Source organism: Panicum virgatum, chromosome 9K (assembly GCF_016808335.1).
Source record: "Panicum virgatum strain AP13 chromosome 9K, P.virgatum_v5, whole genome shotgun sequence".
NCBI classification, from domain to species: domain Eukaryota; kingdom Viridiplantae; phylum Streptophyta; class Magnoliopsida; order Poales; family Poaceae; genus Panicum; species Panicum virgatum.
The window spans coordinates 3,715,908-3,741,675 of NC_053144.1; the positions used below are offsets into that span (position 1 = coordinate 3,715,908).

Here is a 25,768-nt window from a genome sequence, read left to right on the forward strand (position 1 = left end):
CGCATTGTTCGTCTAGTTGCAGTGGCCCAGTGATGTCGGGCGCACGTGGCCAATTGATTTGTAATGATATATGCCAACGAACGGGCATCCAACTCCAACATGTTCAAGTTGCACGCAACCGATCGCTATTAACCAATCAATAGTGTCCAGTCAGAAAAGAGTTGTCCTCGAATGTTACAGGAACCTAAAATCAATACGCTTTGCAGAAGGTGGGGAAATATACAACAATGACACTCAGGTCGAAGTAGAACCTGACCATAAACATGAGTTATCCTGTACAGACCTGTGTCCCCAAAGCACGAGCTTATTGTCACCTGACTAAACCCGACAGTGTTGCCAGACCCACTCGGACCGTGAGACTTGCAAATAACAGCTCGTATAAAGATATTCTGGTCAAAGGCAGCTGAAACCGATGGTTCCTACTTCACTGAACCATGCCAAAAAAAAAAAGACTCAATTCTCTCGACAAAATCGAAACCTGTCATGGTGCCGTGCTTGTTTTGACTCATGAGCTTGTCTTTATCTGTTCGTATTTTTCACCTATGCTTCCACCTTTCTGCTTTTGAAATTCGATGTACCGTAAAGTGCTAGAAAAGAAGGCTTCTGTAGATGGATCAGCTACAGTGTTGTCACTTTGCTTCTCGCTCCTAATCAGTTCGATCAAATCTTGAATCACAGTATTTGTGATCTGTGGGATTCCTTTCTCAAAGAAGTACAAGTACCTGAAAATGGTGAAATTACGAGGGTTTACACAGGCAGAAATATTGTATACACCAGAAAACAAATAAAATATAGTCCTTGAGTTTACTTGTTCAAAATTTCGATAAATAGAGTCACAGATCTACTGCTTCCCCTTGTTGCATTAGCCATCTGTTGCGCAGCATTTGCGATTCTCAAGGCACGCTTTAAACAAAGGAGAACCCTGGAACAAAGTTCAAATTAGGAAGTTAGTAATATCCCAGATATTATTCAAGAACAGTTCTAAAGGCTATATAAAACCTTTAGTTATCATTTTTCTGTATGGCCATGAGATCTGGGACCATGACATCATGCAATTAGTTTGACCAGACATGAACCCATGAAGTTATGATAGGTACTTATCTCAGTACTGTTGTGATATAAGTGCCATAACAATTTATTTGCAGAATTGCAGTACTAACCAAAAGATGGGCAACATAATCATGAGACCCGTAAGCAGTGTGTTTACACTGAGTACGATCAATCGTCTTACCTTTCACCATCCATTATTCCATCCTGGTCATCAGTCCAGAAAAGATGTGAACATGCATAGACTGCTCGGCATTGATCAGGCTTCTTGAGAAGTTTTGCTGAGTACTGCACAAAACAGTAATGAGGTGTTTTGCAGACGGTCCAAAGAAAATTGATTCCAGGCAAGTTTGATAAGGCTAAATTAAATCAAAGATTCATTACCCCTGTTGTCTTATGGGTGAGGGTGTCCCTGTTTTCCACCCCAAATATATTCATTCGCTGAAGGGTTCCAATTATTAGGTGAATTGCTGTTATTTGAGCCTTTGAATCCTGCTTGCGGCAAAGAAACATTATAAGTGAAAATTGGAACGGGATATAAATGCAACCAGATGTTCTTGCAAAGGCGCATTCACGATACAATACAGAATTGCATCAAACAACTCAGGTAAAGTAGTCGTTCACAGTTGGAATGACGTGGGAGAGGGACGTACTGCAATTTCTTCTTCATATAAAATGAATGCTTGCGTAAAGAATTCATAAGCAACTGGTTCCAAATCACAGTCATTGGCAGCCTAAATTAAGAATCATAGTCAGAAAATAGTGAGAATTATGAAAAATCATTTTTTTTGTTTTTTTGGAAAAGAATATATTGTTACAAAATACAAACATACCTCCGCGCACTGCAAATACAGTCTCAGAGCTAACTCGGGAGAAGGAACACATGAAAGCGCTTCAATAGTCTGGACAAATAGTAAGAACAATGAGTGTGCAGACGAATATGGAGAGATCACATGAAATAATTTGCAATTATGCATCTACAATTGGGTGCGCCAGGTTATTACTTATTAACCATAATTTATACATAGGCATGGAAACCAAAATTATTTTAATTGCAAAGCATATTTTATATTGTGTGTCTGTCCTGAGAGTGGAACTCAAAGTAATATGCATGCAAATAAATCTATGAAATAACCTGATGCAAGATCTGGAAGATTTTTTTTGGAGTTGCAGGCACGTCCTCCCCAGTGACATCTCCATCTTGACCTTGTAATCGCCTGACCAACTGCAAATAAGACGAGTTATCCACAAAGATGTTTCAATGATAATAGCTGCATAGATCAATGTAGAAAAAGTACGATCTGTTTTTTTCCAGTACCATGAATGTGTTTCTTCAATTTAGGAGGATAATGTATACGGATGCATCTAATCACTAATATAGTCTCGATAAAAGGCAATCTAAAAGCACAAGTGGAAAAGGACCCAAAGTGGCATAGTCTTATTGAAAGTAAAAGTCTTTTGCATACTAAAAATACTAAAAAACAACATTCAACCATAACATGAAAATATTTTTAATTAAGCAGATTCCTCACATCTCAATATTTTTAAGGAGTGGTAGAACAAACCTTCAGAGCAGAGAATACTAATGACGGTACAGTGAAAGTTAGCCGCTTGGGTCCTCCGAGAAGTATATGCTTCTGAACAGTACATAAGATCTGAAAGACCAAGAAATTGCAATTAGAACTTTGAAACTGAAGCAGTTCAACACATGCATGCTGATATAAATAAGTGCTGCCTAGCAACAGAGTTCCATGATCAGCAATTAACATCACATGGCAATTTTCCTTACTTTGGGAGAACGAACATGGTCTAGTGATATGACAAAATAACGGGAAAATTCAGTTTATGCAAGCTGACGCACAAAAATAAAGGTTTGTGCAACACATATGCATAGTAAATAAACATGTCGACAAAGTGGGATCGATGATGGACATCAGTGTATTTTTGTATACTTTTCAATGATATCAGTAGTAATAACAAATGTACCTTCAGCATCTCCTCATGATCATCATTGTACAGCATGTGAATAAGGCGTGCTACGGAATTTTGTTCCTCTTTAAAGTCCTCTTCATCAAGCTAAAACAATAAAAAAACATAGTTATAGTTTGAGCAAACTAGATTTAAATTGAAATTGAAATGTTCCATACTGATGTAGCCCAAGAAGATAGCAGCACTAAGTAGCGGGAAGAAGACCACAAACAAGTCAAAATACACTTTTACAACAAAATGTATGGTCTCACCTCATCGTCTTGAGCCCCATCCATATCTTTTATAAGCCCCTTAATTAAATCGAACAGTGCCTCAATCTGCAAGAAACAACGCATAGCCACACGATTAGTTGCTTAGTAATTCGCACAGCAATATCATATCATGAAATATTACCTTGTCAGAAGTAGATATGCAAGTTGTGTTCTTCATTATGCTCTGAATTATTACCACAGCCATAACTTTGGTTGTAGCATTATCAAGATAATCCATAACTCGAGGATAATTTGAAAGTTCCAATGCAGTAACAATGTTGCTATATTTTTCCAGGGGAGCACTAAGAAGTGCAACAATTTGCTTTGTTGCCCTGCTATCTTCAAGTTTTGCCTTGCCTGAAAGTTTCTTGACGCATGCACCCTGTACAATGAAAAATATAATATGAGCTTTGAAAGTTCAATTGGCATGGGGTCATTAATAAATTTACATCATTGGCATACTATCAATTATAGTGCAACAGCTTCATAGATTTAGCAACAAACCATAAGACAAATGACATAATTCATATGATTGTCTAAAGAAGACTAACCAGCACTTGGTCAACATAATCAAGCCGATCCGGATGTACACGGAGAGTAAATGTCAGAAGTGACACATATAGAGTTACTGCTCCAACAACCGGCATGTCAGGTTGGGCTTCTATCACCTGCCAAAAACACCATAACTCTGCTGTTTGGGTTTCCATAGCCAGAGAAAAAACAGCTATGCAATTTGAACAGGAATAAAAAAAACAAAGTTACCTTCCCAATAGCATTACTGAACTTCGCAAAAGCTTCAACTTGCAAGAACTCTGACAATACCTGCATAATTCATTTATGTCAAGCATACATAGAATTTGCCTTGAACAAGTGATATAGGGATGCTTACTTCAGGACTTGAGGCAGCATAGTTAGACAATCTGTCCATAAGTTGTGACAGTACTGTTTTGATATCAACACTTGGCTGCAATAAATTTAAAAATGAGTTTAGTTGTTGATGTAACAAATAGAATTCCATGTAAATTCCCAAAATAAATTGAGCTTCACAGTATTCAGTGTTTGAGCTTGGTTGGATGATTCTACAAGGTAGCATGTTAGCAATAAAGCAGCTTATAACTATGTCAGGGGGGCGTAAATCAAACTTTCATCATCTAAGCATGCTATAGTACCACAGTATTAGCATATATTCATAAATGTAGTTTTTGCTCTCACAAGGCACACGTTTTACCCAAAACAGATGCCAAAGACACAATGAATCAGTTATTTTGTATGTGTAATTAACATCAGTACAGGATTCATGCGCAAGTGAGCTTATTTTAACTGAACTGTTGGAATCATATGCCTTGCCAGTTACACAATTTGCAAAATAACCATTTTTACCATCAGGATAAAAGAAATCTATAATCCAATCTGATCTAGATAACAAAAGGCCAGGCAAAGGCGCAAAGCAAAGCAATCAAGTCCTACATGGACGGACTCAACTAAAGGTATCAGAATGATGAATTAAAATGCTGGGTTCACATTGACAAATGCATAAGGGGATCAAGCCAAAAAAGAGAAGGTAAAGTTGGCAACCTGTAGCTGGGGAAATGCACTCAATAGTGTTTCTAATGTCTGTAAATGATATTCGTCTGGAAAGACTTGGATTATGCAGTCCATCAGGTAGAACTGTGCAAGGTCATCCTTACAATTGACCACCTGCCAATAATATCACTACTTCAGTTTCCAATAAAATCAAGCTATTAGCTATTATAATCATCTAATAAGTAATATCAATATATTTCTGATTGCAAACCTGTTCTAATATCCTCGGAAGCACAGTTTCTTTGTACATATCAAGGTCAACACCCTCAATCTGACTAAGCACATGAAGGTTTTTGCCTACCTAAACAAAGATTATTTGTTTTTGTAAGTGACATGACTCAGAAAAAATAGTAGAGTAGAATATGTAGAAATGTATTTGAGTTACCAGATCACGCAGTTCATTTCTTTCCTTCCCCCGCTTTTCTTTTTCCCTGACAGGCCCCTGCAGACCAGACAAATCATTTTCTTGTTTCAGCTAGGATGGTACAACCAGTGAATGGCTTAGTTACTTGTGTCATTCATATGGTATGAATCTATGATGAAATGCATGGTAAAGATTTAAGAAGCGAAGACAGATTCTGCTGTAGGTTACAAGCCCGTGCATACCTGATGCTGCATCCGGACCCAGAGTTTGTTCATTTCTATGAAATTCTGAAGAACGAATTCAACTGCATCATTAATGCTTTCAGCATCCCTGCATAGTTATGATTCCAAAACATGACGGGACATATAGAGATCATTATATAATAGAACTTTACATTTGAAGAGGAAATATACTGTCTGGGAAACTTGTTACATTCTGCATGTCCAACTCCCAGTTAAAATGAATATAACTAACTGCAGATTTTCTTGTAATTATCCATATTCAAACAGGCTAACAGCCAGTGCCATCTGGAGAGAGTTAGGAATTGGAACATACAACTAACAAAATGGCTTAATATGGTCAATAAAAACTCTTAAGGGTTTACAATAAATTGATGATCCTGAATGCACAGGAGGCACAGCACCAAAACAAGTACAAGATTGCATTAAGTATGAACTGTACAAAATGAAGAAGGTGGGACTAATTGACACTAGTGCCAATGAATCTTGTAACATCAATGTGTCGTATGGTTTGTAAAAAGTAATGCTGCAGCCTGCAGGATGATAGAAATAAATATGTACATAGCCAAATTTAACATCCTACCCAAACTGCTTCGAATTAAAAAGCTTTATTATTGAGCCAAATGAAACAACACCAGGCTGTATTTAATATCTACAGCTATTCATGCTATTTTTGTGCCAGTCAACAGTAGTGCATTCATTAAGAAATAAATGGAAAAAAGAAACCATATTACACAGTTCAGTAGTTGTATATTGGCAACAGGATCCTAGAATTAGCATGATACTAATGGAACTCGTATCAAAATGAACTGTATTAAGAAACAGCATAGCATGAAGTAAAGGTGCAGTACCCTTCATACTCAGAACCAATATCCGGCAATTTGTCTCTGCTTATCTGAGAAAGGTAGCTTCTCAGGAAAAGGCCACGAAGAGGATGTTGAATGCCCCGACACATTTCAACGAGGTCTTTAAGAACATCTTTAGCAGGAGCCTCTTTCGACTTGATGTACACAGATCCTACTGTGCACAGCAGATAGCTGGCATGTAACAACACCAAATCAGATGTATGTTTTCATGAATCATAGGAAATCAAATAGGATATTCATGACTGAAATCGCATAGTAATTTATGTGGACCTTAACAGAAAGATGAGACTTGCATCACAACAGCTTGATTCATACACTCATACATTAATCCAACACAATCTGACCGAGAGTCTTGTATCATGAAGTTCTTTATTCTGGATGCTGATATTATAGAGAAGTCAGGGACATTGACTGTGAGCCTTTTGGGATTAAAGTTCTTGTTAACATGCAGTTCTGGGAGCTATCCTAAGATGTTGCAGTACTCCTCGTGAGAAAACACAATTTTGCCGCTTGAGCAAGTAACAACTACAAAAGAAAGAGAGATGACTAGTGACAACCTGACATGATGATATGTACTGAGTTAAAGACTTGATACTCGAAAGGTGAGCATAAATTTTATTTCACTCATGACACACCAGCACATATCCACTTTATTCCAGGTAGTATTTTCAGCACAGCAAAGACTCGCTCACAATTTGAGCTTTCAAGATAAGCAAACTATCTCATCGTTCTGAAAAGGATGTGTGCTTTATTTTCCTCACTAGCATTTAGTGCATGGCAATGAGAACTGAGAATTTGCAAAATGGGGCAGGAGCAGAGGAGCCTCACAGTCTCGGTAAGACGTTGCCAGCATGTTGAACAAGCTCGTACAGATCAACGACGGAGCAGCTACCCCGCCGGGTCTCCTCCCTGAAGAACATCTCCAGCTTCCGCATCTCATCAAACGCCCTCATGTCTGCAGCCCCACAAGTCAATCCCGTCAAACCCCAACCGATCCCACTCCCAGAATTCGACATACCCAGTCGCTCCGAATCCACGATCACTCACAGAGCTCGTAGTACTTGTGCGGTGAGAGTCGCGAGGTGCGCAGCTCGGAGAGCATCTGCGCCGAGTACTTGAGCGCGTCCTTGAGGTTGTTGGAGTCCTGCGCCCAAATTGCACGATTGAAGCACACACCGAGGAAGGAAGCAGCAGTTGGGAGGTGGAGGTGGGGGGAAGGGTTCCGCGGGGCGGCTTACGAGGGCGCGGTGCATGTAGAAGGCGTTCTGCTGGACGCCGGCGATGCCCTCGGCGAGCCACCGCTCCTCGTCGTCGGCGCCGCCGTCGGGGAGCATCCTCACCGCCGCCGATGCTGCCGCCATCCGCGCCGCCTGGCGAGGTGGATCTGGTCGGCCTCGCCCGCGGCGTCGGGACTAGGGGTTGGATCTCGCGTGGGCTGTCCCCGAGGGGGCTGGCTTGGCTTGGATCGGTGCGGGTGTTTGTGCTCTGCTGCTCTGTTCGTCGCGCGTATTTTTATTTATTTTCTTTTTTCCAATTTGGTTTGTTGTTTTATAATGGTTCGATCGGGATGAGATGAGTGGACGCGCTGCTGTGGCGACGGCTGACTGACAGTTCGGCTCAGGATTCGAACCATTTAATTTAATACGAAAATATATATATTGTATGATTAAGGGGTCCCTGCTTGGTTAGTTACTCTCCATCTCCATCCCAAATCCCAAAAAGAAAAAAGGTCAAATAATTTTAAAGGTTGATTGAACTTATACAAAATTTAGTGATATTTATATCTTCAAAAAAAATTAATACAAAAATATATTATATGATTAATCTAATGATGCTTATTTTGTAATATAAATATAAATATTATTTTGTATAAATTTGATAAAATTTTAGAATTGTTTGACCCTTTAGAAAGTGAGAGCTGCGTTGTTTTAGGATGGAGGGAGTACGTCGAAGTTACTTACCCCTAGGACTTGAAAGGCACTTCAAAAAATACAACAATATCAAAATTGTGTATTTTGCTTCAAAAAGGGTAGACATGCTAATAGTATGTAGGTACAGTCGTATGTCTCTTTTATTTGTGTAGATGAAATGAACAATTTTTTCTCTTATTGCAAGGCCTTTATATTGCTCAAAAAGTTGTTGCAATGCTCTTATGTTAGAGTTTGTAAAGTTTTTATTACAAAATCTAAGAAGTAAAAATTAATAGAATTTCAAAACAGAATTAGTCTGTTACCTTGCAAATGTTGTGCTGCTCCAATAATGCTAGACACCTTTTGTTTTCGAATGTCCTCATCTTATTACTAGCTAGCGCAGCAACTGAAACGATCTTACACTTGATATATGTAATTAACTTTCGAGCAAATATATATGTGATAGAGCTTTCATTTGTTGTATGGCAAGAAGTAGGTATAAAACCAATGATCATAAGATGTAAGAATATTTTGCAATAACAAACGTGTACCTAGAAAAGATATGTAACCACTCAAGAACATTTCTATAATGATAATTCTCTATTTTTCATTGTTAGTACGACCACTTTGATAAGCTTATTTTATTGATATATATAGCAAATTTTCTTTACTAGGTTGTCCTTTTATTTTGCAAACTAATGAGGCTACTTATGGTGGAACATACCCATTGAATCTGAATCTTTGACTTAGATCGGGTGGTCGTATTCATATTTACGGCCGCCTATGATGATAAGTTTGTGATTAGGTTTCAATCTAAAATCTATGTAGCTCAGTCTACCATAAAATACATAGAAGATATTGTTTGTAAGCATGTAAAAACATTTTTTGTTTAAGACAAAATTATCTTGTTCAACCAATATCTTAGTACAGTAAAGAACTCGATTCAGATAAATAGCGAATCTGCTGGCAATACACCGTATCATACTAAATCATGAATCAAAATTTTTATGTGCTAAGGGATCTTAGAAAAAACAATTAGTTAGGCAATGAAAATTCAGTCCTCGTGCTATAATTTGTGCTTCTCATTTTGGTGTTAATAGAGTACTTTGAACATTTAGATTATATCACTCTGTTACAGTTTTAATGATACTATATTCCAACTTAGATTCGAAACGAAACAATTTTAACATAAACCTTCTCGCATCCCATTTATTTTTTATATAACAAACACATCCACACTATGAGACCTAATGCAGAAATAGGGTTTGATTGTTAATCTAATTTCAAAATTGGCATATAAATTACGTTGCTTTCATAATATATTAAGGAGTGATGAATTGAGCACTGCACTATGATTATCTAAAGAATCGTAGTATAATTGATGAAAATAAATTAAAGTAGCTCAGATTGAATTAAGCTTGTATATGCCGGTGCATGTTGTGCACCAAATATGTGGATGATTGTAAATATTTTATTATTATTTCCGTTGTATAAATATTTTTTAAAAGAGATCCAAGTCTTTTTCGTGTAGGAGTTTAAAACTCTCCACTAGCCTATCAGAATTCAGAAATCAGCCTCAAATCACACGAAACGAAAACGGAAAAAAAAATCCCTTCTTCTTGTTTAAATCTCCCCACCAATTTCAGCAATCCCACCTCTCGCCTCGCCTTCTCCCCTTCCCAACCGCAAAAACCAAACCCAGCCGCAGAGCCGTCCCCTCCGTCCACGCTTCCGCCGCCGCCCCTAACCCTACACCTCCATCCAATCTTCCCCGCCCCGCCGCGCTCGATTCGCATCGATCCGGCGGGTTCCTGCCTTCCCGGCGCGAATCTCGCGGCGCAGCCCGGCCATGGAGTTGTTGGCGTCTCTGGCCGCCGAGGAGCGGTGGCTGTACCCGGCGTTCCTCGTTATGTACGCCGCCATCTACTGCGTCGGCCAGCTCTTCGTGTTCCGGCGGTGGGCGCCGCGGCAGCGTCTGGACGGCTCCAGCTGCCTCATCTCACTCTTCCACGGGACCCCCGCCGCGCTCGCCGCGGCGGGAGCCATCCTCGCGCTGCCCGCGGGGTTCCGCTCCTTCGCCGCGCCCAACGCGCGCCTCCAGGACTACGTCCTCGACTACAGCATCGCCTACTTCACCATGGACCTGCTCCACTATCTCGCCTTCCTGCCCGGAGACGTCCTCTTCATCGCGCACCACCTCGCCACGCTCTTCGTCTTCCTCACCTGCCGCTACATGGTTCGCCACGGCGCGTACGCTCTGCTCGTCCTCCTCGTCCTTGCCGAGGTCACCAGCCTGCTGCAGAACGTCTGGACGCTCGCCGGGATCTGGCGGGACCAGTCCCCCGCTGCCGCGCGTGTCTACGGCGCCCTCTCTCCGCCCTTCTACGTGCTCTACACGCTCGTCAGGGGCGTCGCCGGCCCTCTCTTCCTTCTCAAGATGACCGTCTTCTACCTGTCGGGCCAAGCTGTCGACGTCATCCCGTGGTGGGTGCGGATCTCTTGGATTGTTGTTGTCGGCACAGCCATTGCTGTCAGCAACCTGTGGATTTGGAACCTCTGGAAGGAGCTCTTCAGGGAACGGAACCAAGCTACAGCAAAATCAATGAAAGACACGTAGGCCACCTCACTCTAGCCATGAACTGGTGTACCAACCATGTAGCAGCAGAATCTTTCCAAACTTCTCCATGAATCGGCATGGATGTTGAGGACCATGATTTTGGTGATATGGTGGTAGATGTTGATCTCAGATGATATTGGTGGGGAATGCTTATCTGTAAGATTCATCTCTTCATTCCTTCATTGAAAGATATCAGATCAGGTAGCTAGTTTAGTGTGCATTGTGTGGAAAAATTATTTGAATTGTGTGATCTCTCTCTTGTGCGTGATCAAATTGTAAATGTACTGCTCAATAAACAATGACAGGGTACGCTGTTGTTTGTTGCCATTGGCATTGGTTTGACCGTAGTGTTGCGTGCTTCACGTTGTGTGCAACCGTTTCCTTAGCTGCCTCCAATAATTTAATGATTTATTATGCTGCTCGATGTGACGTAAAAATCAAGCGACCATCGAATTGTCTAAATAATTTGTATAACCAATTTCGTCCAAAATTAAGTTTACCTACCAGAAGGAATCGACACATGTTACAGTTCACCGTTATTGAGCAGTTCACCTTGGGCCAGTAAGCCGAGAACACTACCTATTCAGCCTCCCCGGCAACCAGACCTACATAGAATGCTTAACATTCCAAAGCAAATGACTTGGCGATAATGGTGGAAGATGTGGCAAATGCCCAACCTTCTTTCCAAATAATGAAGATTAGCCCATCCACTTCAGAGCAAAAAGAAGTTTCAGTGTCACATGATAAAGGTGGTTTCCTAGGAACTAAGCCGTCAGAAGGTCCTTCAACAACTGTAGGCCCATTGACACAAAGATGTGCAAACACATGGATGCTAGCTTTGCGCTTTGCCCTCTTTTAGCGCTGCTGGATTTGGTGAAGGATCACCTTGTAGTTCAACGATGGGAGAGTTTTGATAATTCTCATGGTTTAACTTACAAAATTCAAGCTCCTGATCTTCAAGACAAGTCAATTGATGGTCAACCAGAATTAGGTGATGAGGCTGCTCTACTTATGCCACCAAATGCACTTTTTCAGATCTGGGTATTCAAGATCCTGTTCCAACTGTGCCAACACCAGCTCTAGCAGAAGAATCCCTGACAATGAAACAATGTTCCAAACTACTACGATCTAGAAGCTTTGGTATATATCTTTTAGCTCAGCTACTAGGAGCTCTTTACCTTGACGTCTCTGACTAGTCACGTACCTTGCTCATTGCAGATTCTTGACCAGGATCTCATCCTATGGGATCAAGACTGATTTGATGCATCCTGAAGGTAAATGTCTATGTATTACAAAATTTGTTTGCTGTTCAATATATGTATGGCAAATTAAGCAAATACCATATAGAGATGTTTCTTTTCGTTTTGTAAGCTTAGCATTAGTGTTCTGTGATGACAGAGTCTAGAATCTTTAAAGGCTAGATGCACCTTGAACAGGGCATTGGTTGGCTCTTGGCTGAGGGTTTAAGGAGTATATATTTGTATAATGAGTTGTTCTTGTGATAGTATAAGAGTGGGTGTTATTACGTGTGGACTCACTATGCAATATACATGTGATCATTTCCTCTTAATCACAATTTCAATGCAAACAACCTTGCTGTGGTATACCATAAAAACTGCGTATGATGGAACACAATGTATTCTTTTCTTTTTCTTTTTTGCAAATTTCAGTTACCAGATCTCATCACCCGCAAAGCGGGAAGGCATTGACAAGATTGGAACAGGGGGCATGCTATATGAAGAGGGCTATAATGTCACGTGGTTCCTTTGCAGTTTACCTATGGACTGCACTTGAAATACTACATAAAGGATCCTGAGGTCAGCAATCTGTTTTAGCTAAATCGGTTGTAGGATGTAAGTGAGAGGGGGCAGCTAAGTGCACAATTTCCATAATAATCTTGTGGTGGCAGTTGCAGGGGTATTACATTAACACCCAGTCACTCAGCGATACAAATATTCACTGCATACTCCATACACAAACGAAAAATGCAACAGGGAATCTCCCAGCCCTCTCAGATCAGAGCATAAATCCCAAAATGGAAATAAAAAAGACCCTGGGTGTTATTCAGAAATTGCCAGATATATATCTCAATTTCTAGAAACCAATATTTCTTGCTACCATCTTCTGATTTTTTTCTTTGCTCATGCAGGTTACTCTTGGAAGAGAGACATAAGATGTTAAAGTTGACATTGATTTGGGAAAAGAAGGGAGGGCAAATAAAATATCTCGCCGACAGGCAATTCCTTGAACTGCCATTATGTGTTAAGAAATATCACCTGCATTTACTTAGGAAATGGCTCATAATAGTGGACTTAACTTCTGTGTGTGTGTATGTTTTAAAAAGATAAGAAACATATATCCCTGTAGAATGAGATATTAAGATTTTATTTACATTGTCTTTAAGGTAAAATGATTATTTTCTCTGATTGGCACTCACAATTGTTCTTTATGCCACATTGGCATTGCCACCTTGATGGATTTGTTAAACATTGGTACTATGCTCTGATGCTGGTCAAACACGTCTTAACATGCAGGCTGTGAGGTTTGCTTGAATTAGCAATGCAGTCTACTTTATCCCATAGACAGTACTAGGGGCTGGAAAGGTGGCATCGATTGGTTGTGTTTCATTTAGGTTCCTTTTAGTTTAATATAATGTATTTATGTTTTCTGTTGGGGAATTTGCAGCTTTTAACACTTTTTTTCTTTCTTTCAAATGCCATAAAGGGCGTACCCAATGCCGTAGGCTTCCCGCACTGTGCGGGGTCTGGGGAAGGGTTGTTTTTAAGCCTCAAGTCTTACCCACACAAATGTGCAGAGGCTAGGGCTCGAACCCGGGACCTTCCGGTTACAGACGGTAGGCTCTACCGCTGCACCAGGCCCGCCCTTCTTTCTTTCAAATGCCATGTGTAAAAAAAATATTTCCATTTGTGTAAATTGACCACAGGCTTGTTTTGGAAATAGGAACTTCTAAAATTGTGGCACTTGTTGCTCATACTCCCGCTTGCAATAACTTTTTCAATACTCTGTTGATCATATCATTCTGGACCATTTTCAAAAACAATTAATAGATATATGTTCACATTATGGCGCCCAGTTGGTTGCATTCTACTGATGACATCATACACTGTTCCCCTTGCCTTTATTGTGCACACTGCCCTACAAGATGATAATTTCTTGTTTTGCTAAGTCAGCTTCTTTTCTACTGTAGTACACTTTTTGTACCATTATATTTAATCCATGCGTAATTCTGATAATGAGGCTGTTATCAAGATGGATGAAGCTGGGTCTTTTCACATTAAGAACATTGGGAAATGACCAATTTTCGTTAATAGCAATTAGCAAGGAAATACCAAGCTACAAATGCACTAACTTAAGCTCTGACTTATTAATTGAGGTACCCATACTTCCCGTTCCTTTGATTTCTAATTGAAACCTTTATACGTTCCTTTCACATTCTTCTCTTTGGCTGATCTTTTGTGTCAGTCCTTGTTTCCTCAATGTTCTGACTGGCCAGCCTTGGTTTGTGCTTGCATATCTACAATCCTACTATAATGAAAGGCAGATCACCTGCCCTGTTCCTAAAAAAATATTCAAACCTTAACTTTTGAATACATTTGAGACTTGGTGATTAATCAATGCACGCACCTTTTTTTGTAACTAGTCATGTGGTCCTTTCATATCCTCTTGTGATACAACTATAGAGAGTGTTCCGCGTCTATAGTAATCCATATTCAAAAGCTGTTTCTATCGATTACAATATAGTTTATTGTCTTTTTATTGACATATAGGGCGTAACCACTCAAACTTTACATCTTACCATTCTGTTATTTTGGACTTCGTGTAGTATGAATTGATGCGGTGGTGATTTGCAAAGCAGGCATGTAACAGTTACTTTTCCTTAAATTGACTGCTACAGTAGTTTGATGTCCTTGCTCTTGGGGTAAAAAATAGATAGTGTGTTTTCTCATGTTATTTCACGGAGATAATTACTAATGCATCTCATCAAGTATCCTCATGCTGTACTTATTTAGCTTCTGATTTTTCTTGCAGATAAAGAACACGAGGTTTATCTTTCATTGAAATCAGAATGCTGCGAGTCAGTACGTCGCCAGCGACCTGAAGCCAGAACGCTAGTTTCGTTTCGTTTCGTTTGGCACGCTGTGGGTGGTCGCCTCGTTGAGTAAGCACTGTTCGTTTAGGATGTTCCATTCCATTGTACGCTAGTTTTCTGACACTCCCGGGCACAATTTCATTTGAAATCTGGCACTCTAGAACCTAAGATCGCGGTGTGGGTGCCGACTGCCGAGCGCCAACCATCGCAAGCGTGAAAAGAATCAAAAGAAGGGAAGATTCTAGCGTAGGACAGGATCACAGGAGGATGCACCTCCGCGAGAGACCATTGGATCCCTGCAACATTGCCACCATAGTTTACTTATTTATAGCGCCTGTGATGGTCTTGAAGCACGAACTCTGAATCAGCTCTTGACGGTGGGTTTGTAAAATACAAAAGCTCTTGGCAGATGCCGGAAAGCAATGCGCGGCGGCGGCATTTTTACCTAAAAAGGAGCCTGGTTACCTCGTGCTGACACGGTTGTGCATTCTGCTCCGGCATATGCGTATATGCCCCCGTTCCGGTGGGCTGGCTTGGCTTACACGACGCTAGTCTGATGCGAGACAAAACAGATCGGCAGCTAAACAAGGCGTGTTTGTACTGACATCTCACGCATTCTGATGACGAAGAATCCCATTCCCTCGCTCGGCTGGCTCGCAAAATCGACAGGGTTTGGTGTTCCTTCCGGTGCGAGACGGAGAGCAAGGAGGTGAGGTTTTCCCCAAATCCCCCGTCCTCAAAAGGTCAGAAGCCCCGAGCCGAGACCCACGCGACTGGGGACTGGGGTCATAAACTAGCACGATTCCCTCGCTTCACCGCCGTGCCGTGCCCGTGGCCGAACAAACCAACCACACCCCAACCAGCGAGGCAGCAAGCCGACAGGCAAGCAGACCAGCAACCGCACCGGGCGGGCGGAGCAGGCGACGAGCGAGATGGGTTCCTTCTTCTCGACCATGTTCACGCCGCCGCCCGCGGGCGACGACCCCAACTCCGCCGTGGTCGCCGCGCACTCCAAGGCCGCCTACGACCAGCAGTGGGAGGCCGCCAAGAGCAGCGGCAAGCTGGTCAGCTGGCCCCTGCTCCTCTTCCCCTTCGCTTCTCCTCGTTAGCCCCCCCACGCCCCGTGTTGGGTGTTCTGGATCTGACCGGGGTCGGCCGCCTTGCTTTGCGCCGCAGGTGGTGATCGACTTCTCGGCGTCCTGGTGCGGGCCCTGCCGCTTCATCGAGCCGGCCTTCAAGGAGATGGCCTCCCGCTACACTGACGTCGTCTTCGTCAAGATCGACGTCGACGAGCTCGCGGTACGCCTCCTCCTTTCGTTCCTTCTTCCGGTGCGCTTTGTTCGCCGCCTCGGGGGCGAATTCGGCAGCCGCAGTGTGAGAAGCCAGCGAGAGCTCGCGGAATTGGCGCTTGTGTTGTGCTTGGGGAAAGATTCTGACCTAGCCTTGGTATGATCGTGTACCGAGTAGCATTGGCAGAGTCGTACCTAACAGTTTGGAGACCGGAACAGTGAGGAATTCGTTGCGATTTTCCCCAATCATCCAGATGTTCCGATATAGCTGTGCGAAAATCGACCTCAGTTCTGCTAATCTGGGAGTCTGGATGCGTCTTTGCATTTAGTTGTACTAAGCTTGATCTTGATCATGGTGGCTGCTCGTTCAATAGAATTAGATATTGACCTATGTTGATGCGTTTTCTGGAGGTCAACCAGTAGAACCAAATAGAGGAGAGGGCTCAAGCAGGTTTATTGCATTATTAGAACACGCTGTGCATACCTTTCTGTCCTTGTGAGCCTGAAAGCAAAGAAATAGGTCATCAGAATCCGATGCAATTTATCGGGGCTCCGATTAGCAGTAGCACTAAAACTAGTAATTTGGTTAGGTTCAGCCTCAAATAAGAACTGTTTCATCAGGTTCAGAGCTCAGATAAATTGTGTTTGCGCCCACCTGAATGTGACCGATTATGTTTATGTGAAAGTGTTGATGCTATGAAGGTACTAAATAAATAGGTTATAATGGATGTCTCGTAGCACCTACTTGGATGGATCAGTTGTATCCATCCGGACTCACAAGTTACAAGGATTTGAAAAGTTCAATGATAAAGTATATTCAAATGGAAGACAGTATTTGGGGTTAACTTTGTATGTTAGACAGTATTCGGGGTTAACTTTGTATGTTAGACAGTAGTTGGGGTTAATTTTGTATGTTAGACAGTATTCAGGGGTAATTTTTGTATGTTCGGAATAGTGATTACACTTTGAGAACATATTTTAAAGACTGCACAGCTCCACATCCAGGAACAGAAAAATGAGGATTGATTAATGTAGGTGAAGGCAACTTTGAAATTTCCTTCACAAGGCCGCGATGGAAGTTTACATATTCAGCACTGAACGTTCTAATTGATGACACCTTGGAATTTTTCAGGATGTGGCAAGGACATGGAAGGTAGAGGCGATGCCTACATTCGTACTAGCCAAGGGTGGGAAGGAGGTGAGCCGTGTGGTTGGGGCGAAAAAGGACGAGCTCGAGAGGAAGATCGGCATGTTCCGATCATCTTAGTCATACTAACTCAACAATGCATGCAATCCCATGTTGAAATGGTGGGGGAGTCCTGTGGTTTGCCCAGGTTGAAATGCCATGTCGTTCTCTTCTCTGAATGCTGCAGAATTTATGTGAACCGGTTACAAACGTGCCTGGGTTAATAAAGTTTCTGAGACTTGGATGTGAATGTCAGTTTGCCTGTTGGTTTACTCCAAATGAATCATATGAGTTTGCTGCATGGGTTCCAGAACTGGAGCAGAGTTGGAGGTGATGATGCTATTGCTGGTAGTTTCTGCTTGCCAAAACACCAGGGTTTATGCTTTTGGCGTGTTTCGAACGAGTTTGATTGATCTGTTTCAGCTTCACGGGTGAATTTGGCATGTTTTGTGCGAGTTTACCGAGTGTTTTGGATGATTTTTACCAAGGATTCGGTGTGAGTTCTGTTCCAACTTCCAAGTTCCAAGTGAGCTTCGAATGTTCCGTGCGACTTTGACTTCTTCCACCAATTGGCGTAGCCCCGAAGCCCCTAGCCTCACTGACAGGTGGTACCAATGTGACCCCACCTTCCAGCGTGACAAGCCAAGCCAGAGGCCAGAGCCCCCGGTTTCCCCTCACGCGGATGGACCAGTCCCTTCCCATGGCGCGACTGCGCGAGCAGCCTCGGTCTCTCCTTCTCCAGCGTCTCATTGCCTCGTAACCGCCGCCGGAATAGACCTGCCGATCCAAAGCTCCGGCTCTATCCATCCAGGAGGGGATCCCAAATGGCCATGGCGTCCTCGGTCCTCACCGCCGCTGCGGCGACCTCGCCCCAGCTGACATCGTGGAGGTGGAGGCCTCTCCTCGCGGCGCATCCACGGGCGGGTTCGCCTCCCGCACGGCGCCTGCGGGCGCCCGCTTCTCCTCTCTGGGCCTCCATTCCCCGCAATCCTTGTTCCGGAGCGGCCGTCGCGAAGCCGCCGTGTGCGGCGGCGGTTGCGAAGGCGGAGGTTACGGAGCGGGAGGCGCCCGATTGGGATGTTCTGAAGCGGGTGGCGCTGGTCGCGCTTGGCTGCTGCGCTGCGGCCGCCGTGCTCGGCTGCGGCGCGGCGTGGGCGGCGGCGGAGGACTCGATCAAGGAGTCCGGGTTCGGGCTGCGGGTGGCTGAGTCGCTGCGGAGGCTCGGGTGGCCCGACGACGCCGTCGTGTTCGCGCTCGCGACGCTGCCGGTGATCGAGCTGCGGGGGGCGATCCCGGTCGGGTACTGGATGCGGCTCCACCCCGTCCGCCTCACCGTCCTATCCGTTCTTGGGTTTGTAACTTCGTATCCTCTTCCATCTCTCTCTCTTTTGGTCAATGCTGCACCAGTACTTGACCACTAGGTGTTCGATGAATTACTGATGCCCAGTGGTTCAGAGTGGCAGGGATTACACGCCGAATAGTTGTTAATGCCAATCCAAATTGTGGGATACATGCTATTTGTTCTCAACTGATGTCTAGATTCTAGAATAAAAGTAGCCAACACTTCAGAACCCGCCTTAACGCAATGAAATTCACATGTTAAAGTGGGGTAGTAGCATAATTCACCTGTCTGGACGACTGAACTACGAATAATTAAACAACTTCTGAAATTTATGGATTGTTTAGGATATGCTGCAGAACGATAACTGTGATGACATGTGAACTAAGTGAATATATGCTGGCTAATTTTGTTCAGTGTTTTAACTGAACATTCTAGTTAACTAAAGTTCATCCACAGCACAGCTTACCTATTATCTTTATGTACACCTAGTATATGCTCTGGATTGTAATTAATTGTCTATCAGTGGATAAGTTGCTGAGATCAAAAGATGACAATACTTCATTACTTATTTAAATTTTTCCTAACTAAAAAGGAGTATAAAGTGTGTTAAAGGAAACACAAGACGAAGAAGCAAGGGACTGAAAACAAGATAGAGGACCGCCGACCAGTAGCGAATTAAAGAGACTTGTTCTTTAGCTTATTCAGCATTTGGATATGATTAGTCCTTACAGTTATTGTAAGTGACTACTGTTGCAGTGATGTTTATACCCTTTTCAGTAGCACATAAATACCTGTTGTCAGAATTAGTACAAATCTTATTATTGATTCATTCTCTGAATAAAAAGGTGTACGGTAGATATACTTGTTTTGATTCCTGCTATGTCTTTCTCCAGGAACATGGTGCCTGTGTCGTTTATCATCCTCTACCTGAAAAAACTTGCGACTTTTCTCTCTCAGAGAAACACCTCTGCAACCCGACTTATCGACCTCCTCTTTGAGCGGGCACGACGGAAAGCGGCACCTGTTGAGGAATTCCAGTGGCTTGGACTGATGTTGTTTGTTGCTGTTCCGTTTCCAGGAACAGGGGCATGGACAGGAGCAATCATTGCTTCCGTCTTAGGTATGCCGTTCTGGTCAGGTTTCTCGGCAAACTTTGTGGGAGTCATCCTAGCAGGCCTGCTGGTGAACTTGCTCATGAATCTCGGTCTGAAATATGCGATTGTCACTGGAGTTTTTCTGTTCCTTGTATCAACTGTCATGTGGAATGTACTTCGATCCCTCAAGAAGTCAGCCAATGCCTAATGATCTGATAAGTCTCAACGAAGTTGTTTCTGATGTATGCAGAGTTCACACTTACGTGTGAATTACAGTTGTGTAAAATTTTCTCACATTTTTACTTTTGCTTGTATTCGCAGAGCAAACTCTCGAGCTATATGCCGTCACCCAGTGATTTTAGTAGAATCATAGCCGAGTAACTTTAGTCTGTGTAGGTACATTCCATATTTATTTCTCATTGAGTCTGGTGATCACATCATAGTTTTTTCTTTTGAGAAAAACATTGTGAGCTGGGTTGTAACTGGCCTTGAATTGAAAGGCCCCTTATTTGGTACTGGACTTTTGAAGGCAGGACACTAACTCTCAAGGCCCATCGAAACGCCGGCTTCCCAAGGATTCCATCCATCAGCTATATATAAATATGAGTAAAATGCATGAATAGCCATTATACTTGTTAGCATGTTTCAGTTTGGCCATTATATTATGAAAGGTGCAAATTGCGGCCACTCAAGTTGTTTCACTCTATCAATACGGTCACTACCTCTGTAGTCATACATATTTTGATGACATGGCATCAAAAGTGGAGTTCTGGTTTGCAAATTACTCTCTCATTTGAGTTAAATCTGCAAAAAGTAGAGATTAAACCTGTTAACTTTTACTGCCAAGTGATGCAGAGTGAAGCGATTCATCTTCGAGATGCCATTTGAATCAAAATTTCTGGAAAAATAAGCTTCCAAGCTTTAGGAAATAATAAACTAGTACCTGCATAATTCCATGTATGCACAAATTATTGAAGTGATCTCGACTCGAGCTCAACACCCCGTGGAATTGGAGCATTGCGGCGGCGACGGGTCAAACCAGTACTTGATTTAGATAGCAAGGTCCATTGTCAGGTTGATATTTATGCGTCTCAAATAACTCAAACGAGAGGGAGCAATTTGAAAAAAAGAACACATTGGACTCCATGTCATCTAAATACGTATTGGCTATAGAGATAACGATCGAATTGATACTATTAAACGACTTTAGTGACCACGATTTGCACTTTTCAAAATACAATGGCCAAACTGAAACACGCTAACGACTATAGTGACTATTTATACATTTTACTCTATAAATATATTCTCCCGCCGATCGGTTCGAGCCTTTCGCAGCTCTTCTCTAGTCCTCTTCCTCCTCGACACCGCCGCCGCGCGTCAGCCATGGATCCGGCGAAAGAGTTGATGGTGATGGGGGTCGTCCTGTACCGTCTGAACCACATCGCCGACGACGCACCGGGGCCGAAGCATCTATTGCTCTAGGAAGGTGGCCTGCGGGTGCGGGAGGGACGGCCAAAAGCTGGTGGAGGGCGTCACGCTCTACGTGCGCCGCCCCGACCACCCGACTGATCTCACCTCTACCATGACCATCCGCCTGGGCGACGAGGCGGTCCGGAGCATCAAGGCGGATCTCGGCCTCGACCCCCGCTGCGCGATAAAGGCCCAGGGCTTCGTCAAGATCGCCAGCGAGGGACTCCTCGTCCTTATCGTCTACTTTGGCGTCCACGACCCCAGAGATCGCGGATACTACCTCGTCTACGACTCCACCGACGCGGCGCTAGCTCTACATGACCCCCTCCCCTCCCCCTGCCTGCCGAGTCGGCGCCTCGAGGCCTCCTACACGTCGGCGCCCGTCGCCCCGTCCTCCGGCGCATCGACGGCGGCTCCGACCCCCAGCTGGTGCTCACTGCTCATGGCGCATAGGTCCTGGCCCCATCGCGACGACGAGGACTTCCTCTGCCTGTGCACTCCGGCGGCGTCGCCTGCTGGCATCACCACCGACCGGCCGTGGGATACAAATAAATTAAAGCCGCTGCGCTTCCCGGAATGGTTATGGATGGTTATTGTTCTTCCACAGTTTTGAAGGGCGATTACAGTTGTACACATCACTTTTCTGCATTTGTTTAGATAGCCGTTTAAAAGGGAAAACAAGCCTCTATTGTGGCACACTACTGGCCATTGGCTACCAAGTGGCCACAATATACTTTTATTGCTTATTAGGAACAAGGATGATCTGTATGCACTTAACAACATACGATGTGTTAGTCACGCCATCGTTAATCAGTTTTACTGCAAACCATCACAGGAGATGATCAAATTTATACAGCAAAATATTTTGAATATCAAGTATCCGGATGGCTTAGGACAAGAAAAAGAATTAAAAAATAACCTTGTAAAGCTAGAGTTCTCATAGGAATTTAATCGTCATCCAAGCTAGAGTTCTCGGGCATATTTCCTAGTATCACATAAAACAAAAGTGCAGTCATAGAAAAGGCTGAAATTTTTCACACGTCTCCAGCAAAAGCATATTTATATATGAACAGTTTCCAAGTGACATAGCAACTTGGAAAGCAATCACAACGTTAAGTTACGAAGTCAGTTTTCACATCCACAGTGATCGATGACATAATCAGTGCTTAGTAGGGTAGGGGCGGTAAGGACTGTGATAGCCAAACGCGAATTCTCCAGGGCGCGGATGCAGCACATCGGAGCGAAGATAACACATTCCACAGACTTTCTCCACATGCTGATGTTCACATGCTGGATGTGGAACATCAAAGCGCCCGGAGCACGTCTTGCAAAAGGAATCGACTGCAAAAACACACGAAGCCAAGCAATATATAAAAATGAGTAAAGTGAACGATCGTGAGGTCTGTGTGAGAGGACGGGGAGAGGGGGTTCATACATTTGCCACTACGACGAGTAGAGAACCCAAGACGGAAACCCAAGACACTGTGAGATTCAGTAACTGGTTCATCTGAAAACAGAAGGAACAGAAGGCAAAAAATTAATTTATACAGAAAGCATTACAATGTAACTGCAAAGGTACTCATGAGGTTTGTTTATATAACAATATAAAAAAGTGCAAACAGATCAGATCACAACTGTACTTATCTTCTTCCAACGAGTACATACAAGATAGGTGTGTTGTATAGAAGAGAAACGAGAGAGAAGATGCATCAAGAAAGAAGTAGAGCATACCTAAGCGGGAGCACGTGACGATGCCATTGAAATCTTTTGTACCAGCAAGCTCAAAGAAAAAGAGAGTCCTTGCGGCAGGAAGGAATGACATGACAACCAACCAGTGCGCTTCTTACGAGCCACGAAGTTCCCATGAGACCAGCAAACGCCATTGTGATAATAGGAGTGCCGGTACACCTTACCTGGAGCAGGCTCATATTCATTGCCCTGCTCAAACCAATCCAATCACTCACGAGGTAAGGAAATTTGCATGTGTAGCAGTACAAAAACAGTACGAAAGACTAGATTAATGGGTTGCATCGGCCACTAATCGAAATTGGTGCTGAACCCAAATCGGTATACTTGTGATCCTAATCAGTACACAGGTTAATCATTATACTTGTGATCCTAATCAGTAAACAAGTTAATAATCATTATACTTGTGATCCTAACACAAGTTAGGACCTTGATCAATATATAGATGCTTTGGCACCTAGTCAGTCGACAAGCTGCGCCCATAATGAGTACACAGTGTGAACATAATCAGTATATCTGCTGCAACCTTAATCAGGAGACAAAGCTGCAGACCTCTAATTGGTATGGATGCATTAACACTAACCAATGTACTGGCTGTGGCCTGTAATCGTTATGGGTGCATGGAAAGGGTGCATGGAAAACTAGAAAAAATGGATGTTGAAACACCGAGATGTATATTTGTTGCGGCCCTTATCTGAACAGAAGCCGCGAACTTGATTAGTATAGATGATGAAAGCCTAATCAGCCGGTATGAGTAAATAGAGCCTGTGCTGTGCTTGGATGCATACCACGAATAATCATGCCCGGAGCTAATCAAACTAACTAGCAACGATTACCCTTTTTTTTTGAATCACTAACAACAATTGCAGTTTGTCACACATTCATCCATTTCATGCAGATAAGGGGTAGGATCACGAACCGGATTCTTTTTGTTGTAGTAGTGCAGGCAATCCATGGTAAGCTCGCGATCCAAAGCTAATCGATCGAAGTGGCCCGGCTGATGATGACTGAATAAAAAAAGGGATAGATCGGCATTGAATTGTAATATACGCAATCGAAAACGGAACGGATGGAACGAGGGGCGTTACCGTTCAAGCATATCCATCTGTTCCCCAGTCAGCGGCTGATCGAAGGGGATGGAGCGGGGATCGAACCGGCCGAAGGCCTGGCGCCACAGCCGCGCGAGGCGCGAGAACAAGGACTGCTTGGCTGGGGGGGCAACTCGAAGAAGGCGTTCCAAGTCCTCTCTCCGCGTCGGGGAGAGGCGGCGCCTGATCTTCACGGACGCGGCGGCGCGGGGGGCCTTGGCATCCTGCGCTGGCACGACTCGGATGAGGGGAGCATGCAGTCTCCGTCTCCGTCTCGGTCACGACTCCGATGAGGGGAGTAGACTCCGTCTCCGCCACCGTCAGCGGGACCGAGGCCATGGTTGCTCCGAGGCTGGTGTACGGTGCGAGTCGTCGAGACGACAACCCGAGGGAAAAGGGGGAGGGGAAAAGAAAGAAGACGTTACGCGCTCGCTCGTCGCAGGACCGCCCAGGGCAAACGATACGGCGGCCCAAGGCGCGCGGGCGGCGGCGGCCGGGAAGGGAAGGGAAGAGCGCACTGTTGGCTTCTCTTTTCCCGGCTTATTTCTCACATGTAGCCGAAATCAGCAGGCTTTTAAATCAGGCTTCATAGAAGCACGTATCCCGTATCCACCGATACGTGATACACCGATGATACACGTCCGATACGTATCCAGACATGACTTCCGTTGCCCCTGCTTGCCGCATCGATCTGCTTGCCATGCTCGCTCACCACGACACCACCTTGCTTGCTGCTCTAGCTCGCCCGCTAAGGGAGAGATTGGGCTGGACGAAAAACTCGTAACTCGCTAGCTCGCTCGACTCGCTCGTTAATGGCTCGGCTCGAGCTCGACTCGTTTTATAATGAGCTAGCTCGTTTTATAACAAGCCAGCTCGTTTTATAACGAGCCAGCTCGAGCTGGCTCGCGAGCCGCTCGTGAGCCATAATGAGCCAGTTAATTATGAAGCCAGCAAATTTAAATGGGTGCATTGTTAAAGACAAAAAATTCTAATGACTCATATTTGAAGAAAATGAGTGCTGCAATGTTAAACAAATTTGATAAATATTTGGAAGAGAAGAACAATGTCATTGTTATTGCTACAATCCTTGACCCTAAGTTCAAAATGATATATATTCAGTTCTATTTTAGTCAGCTTTATGACTCCTCAAGGTATGAACAAGAGGTTGCTTATATAAAAAATGAGTTAGAATAGTTGTATAAAAAGCAAGAATTGGAACAATACTGGAAAATGGGTAAGAAGAGCAGCATAAGAAGCAAGAATTGGAACGAGCCAAACGAGCTATAACGAGCCAAACGAGCCATACTCTGTGATGATGTGTGTTCATATTGTCTCTCTACATTGGCTCGCGAGCCAAACGAGCTAGCTCGAGCTCGCTAACGAGCCGAGCCGAGCTAGCATGCTGGCTCGTTAGTATAACGAGCCGAGCCGAGCCAATATGTTAACGAGCCGAGCTATAACGAGCCGAGCCATAACGAGCCGAGCTGGCTTGATATCCAGCCCTAGGGAGAGAAGGACAAATGACGGGAATGGATAACGATGGGGTAGTTAGGTCATTTGTGTCTCTCTCACGTG

At 43.6% G+C, this 25,768-nt stretch overlaps 4 protein-coding genes, 1 long non-coding RNA gene and 1 pseudogene across 6 annotated transcripts; 4 read left to right on the forward strand and 2 right to left on the reverse strand.

The window, feature by feature from the left end:
* Positions 1-100: 100 nt before the first annotated feature.
* Positions 101-7,877, reverse strand: LOC120649426 (vacuolar protein sorting-associated protein 35B-like). Of its 2 annotated transcripts, XM_039926217.1 has the most exons (22): positions 7,579-7,877; positions 7,388-7,484; positions 7,169-7,295; positions 6,326-6,511; positions 5,478-5,565; positions 5,257-5,313; positions 5,083-5,172; positions 4,863-4,985; positions 4,177-4,251; positions 4,050-4,109; positions 3,839-3,955; positions 3,430-3,669; positions 3,288-3,353; positions 3,034-3,123; positions 2,613-2,702; positions 2,183-2,272; positions 1,881-1,949; positions 1,701-1,781; positions 1,432-1,539; positions 1,232-1,335; positions 809-922; positions 101-722 (listed from the first exon to the last, which is right to left on the reverse strand). In XM_039926217.1, exons 1-22 carry the CDS (start codon positions 7,699-7,701, stop codon positions 506-508), a joined length of 2,412 nt encoding a protein of 803 aa, XP_039782151.1. In that variant the 5' UTR covers positions 7,702-7,877; the 3' UTR covers positions 101-505. The 2 variants fall into 2 exon arrangements, with proteins under 2 accessions (XP_039782151.1, XP_039782152.1); XM_039926218.1 differs by lacking the exons at positions 5,478-5,565; positions 6,326-6,511; positions 7,169-7,295; positions 7,388-7,484; positions 7,579-7,877 and having other exon boundaries at positions 5,083-5,168.
* A 2,014-nt stretch (positions 7,878-9,891) lies between these two features.
* Positions 9,892-11,194, forward strand: LOC120649429 (TLC domain-containing protein At5g14285-like). Its single transcript, XM_039926221.1, has one exon. It carries the CDS (start codon positions 10,100-10,102, stop codon positions 10,865-10,867), a length of 768 nt encoding a protein of 255 aa, XP_039782155.1. The 5' UTR covers positions 9,892-10,099; the 3' UTR covers positions 10,868-11,194.
* Positions 11,195-11,324: 130 nt separating this feature from the next.
* LOC120648964 lies at positions 11,325-15,566 on the forward strand (annotated as a pseudogene).
* A 149-nt stretch (positions 15,567-15,715) lies between these two features.
* On the forward strand, positions 15,716-17,708 carry LOC120649430 (thioredoxin H2-2-like). Its single transcript, XM_039926222.1, has 3 exons — positions 15,716-16,042; positions 16,155-16,277; positions 17,400-17,708. Exons 1-3 carry the CDS (start codon positions 15,911-15,913, stop codon positions 17,532-17,534), a joined length of 390 nt encoding a protein of 129 aa, XP_039782156.1. The 5' UTR covers positions 15,716-15,910; the 3' UTR covers positions 17,535-17,708.
* Positions 17,709-18,102: 394 nt separating this feature from the next.
* On the forward strand, positions 18,103-20,426 carry LOC120649428. Its single transcript, XM_039926220.1, has 2 exons — positions 18,103-18,804; positions 19,689-20,426. Exons 1-2 carry the CDS (start codon positions 18,278-18,280, stop codon positions 20,095-20,097), a joined length of 936 nt encoding a protein of 311 aa, XP_039782154.1. The 5' UTR covers positions 18,103-18,277; the 3' UTR covers positions 20,098-20,426.
* A 1,974-nt stretch (positions 20,427-22,400) lies between these two features.
* LOC120649432 lies at positions 22,401-24,897 on the reverse strand. Its single transcript, XR_005665253.1, has 5 exons — positions 24,194-24,897; positions 24,025-24,112; positions 23,091-23,297; positions 22,795-22,866; positions 22,401-22,700 (listed from the first exon to the last, which is right to left on the reverse strand). It is a non-coding gene; the product is annotated as an uncharacterized LOC120649432 (long non-coding RNA).
* Positions 24,898-25,768: the final 871 nt, after the last annotated feature.